The sequence below is a fragment of the Henckelia pumila genome, chromosome 3 (assembly GCF_033568475.1).
Source record: "Henckelia pumila isolate YLH828 chromosome 3, ASM3356847v2, whole genome shotgun sequence".
Classification (NCBI taxonomy): Eukaryota; Viridiplantae; Streptophyta; class Magnoliopsida; order Lamiales; family Gesneriaceae; genus Henckelia; species Henckelia pumila.
Window position 1 is genome coordinate 188,803,927 of NC_133122.1, and position 1,776 is coordinate 188,805,702.

Here is a 1,776-nt window from a genome sequence, read left to right on the forward strand (position 1 = left end):
CAATAAGATAAGTCTAGAACTCAGTCCCTTGACCGATCGAGTTCAATTATTTTATACTAAACTGCTTGAAAGTCTATTCACCCCCCCCCCCCTCTACACTTTCAACTGATACTATCAAGTGGCGTCAGAGAAAGGTTCTTATCTTACTCTTGAACACTGTATCAAAATGACTTCATTCAGCAAGATTCCGATGTTTTCTAAAGAAGATTTTGATGATTGAAAGATACACATGCAAGCACATCTATCAGCTTTAGATGATGACATGTGGTTTGTCATCACTGATGGACCTCTCACAATCACCAAAGTTAACACTGCGGTAGCTCTTTTTGGTGGAAGTTCACAATACATTGAAAAGCCAAGAATTGAGTGGACTGCTGAGGACAAAAAGAAGGCAAATCTTGATAATTTTGCAAAAGATATCTTGTACAAGACTCTGGACAAGAATACTTTTAGCAAGATCAAGACGTGCAAGACAGGGAAAGAAATTTGGGAGAAACTGATTCAACTCTGTGAAGAAAATGAGCAGACTAAAGAGAGTAAACTATCTATTGCTACTCAAAGATTTGACAACATCAAAATGAAACCTGGAGAATCAATGGCTGAATTCGATGAGAGAGTCAGTAGCATTGTCATTGAACTCAATGCACTGGGAAAGACTTATCCCAACAGAGAAGTTATTCTCAAAGTTATGCGAGGTCTTCCCAAAGAGTAGGATGTAAAGTCAATGGCTATGAGAGAATCGAAGGACTTGAACAAATCGGAACTGCATGACTTATTTGTAGATCTAAAGGCTTATGAATTTGAGCTGCAAAATCGAGAGGAAGATCAGTCTACCTCTCAACTGACCAAGGCCTGGACTGCAGCTAAAATCGAATCTCTTGCTCAACCAGAGAAGACGGCAGAACAATTGAGTAGTGATGCAATGTCCTTATTTGTGAAGAAGTTTGGCAAATTCATTCGAAGAAATCAGGAGGGCTCGTACAAGAGAATTTTTCAAAAGAAGGATGCAGTCGAAGAACCAAGAAGTTGCTTCAATTGTGGAAAAATAGGACACTTCATAGCTGACTGTCCTAAACCAAAGAGAGATGAGAAAACTTCCCCAGAAAGATGGAAGAAAAAGTTTGAGCAAAGGAGAAGCTCAAGAGATGCCAAGTACACTTCACGAAAGAAGCATGAAGCACTGGTTGCAAGGGATAGAAAAGTCAAATGGGCGGAAACAGACAGTGAATCAGAAGAATCCAACGACTCTTCTAGCTCCAGTGACGATGATGAAGAAGTTAAGTGTCTCATGGCAAATGATCGTGCGCTTCCATCTACTAGTGAACAGGTATTTGATTACAGCTCTGAGTAATTTACCAGAGAGGAACTGATCATAGCACTTCATGATATGAAAAAAGAGTATCATCAACTGTCGATAGCATTTGATGAAGTCAGAGCCAAGCAAGAGGATATGCAAGATTCCTCAACTGAACCTACCTGGGAACAATCAGTTGAGATAAATTGTCTTGAAACAGAGATTGCTGTGCTCCGGACCGAGAATGAACAACTCAAGATCAACATCATGAATCTTACAGCAGAAAAAAAAAGAATGGATGACTTAGTAAGTTCATGGAATAAATCTTCAAGCTTGTTGACAGAAATGCATGAATTACAGAGACCTTTGAATGACAAAACTTGTCTAGGGTATGGTAAAACAGTTGACATTGGTGAATCAAGTACTCAATCCAAACTGAATATGTGCAAAGGTAAGCTTATAAACTTTGTACGAGCAGTTAG

The 1,776-nt window shown here is 39.2% G+C and overlaps 1 protein-coding gene across 1 annotated transcript; it reads left to right on the forward strand.

The window, feature by feature from the left end:
• Positions 1–229: 229 nt before the first annotated feature.
• On the forward strand, positions 230–712 carry LOC140890187 (uncharacterized). Its single transcript, XM_073297945.1, has one exon. The coding sequence runs from the start codon at positions 230–232 to the stop codon at positions 710–712; it is 483 nt and encodes a 160-aa protein (XP_073154046.1).
• The last annotated feature ends 1,064 nt before the right edge of the window (positions 713–1,776 follow it).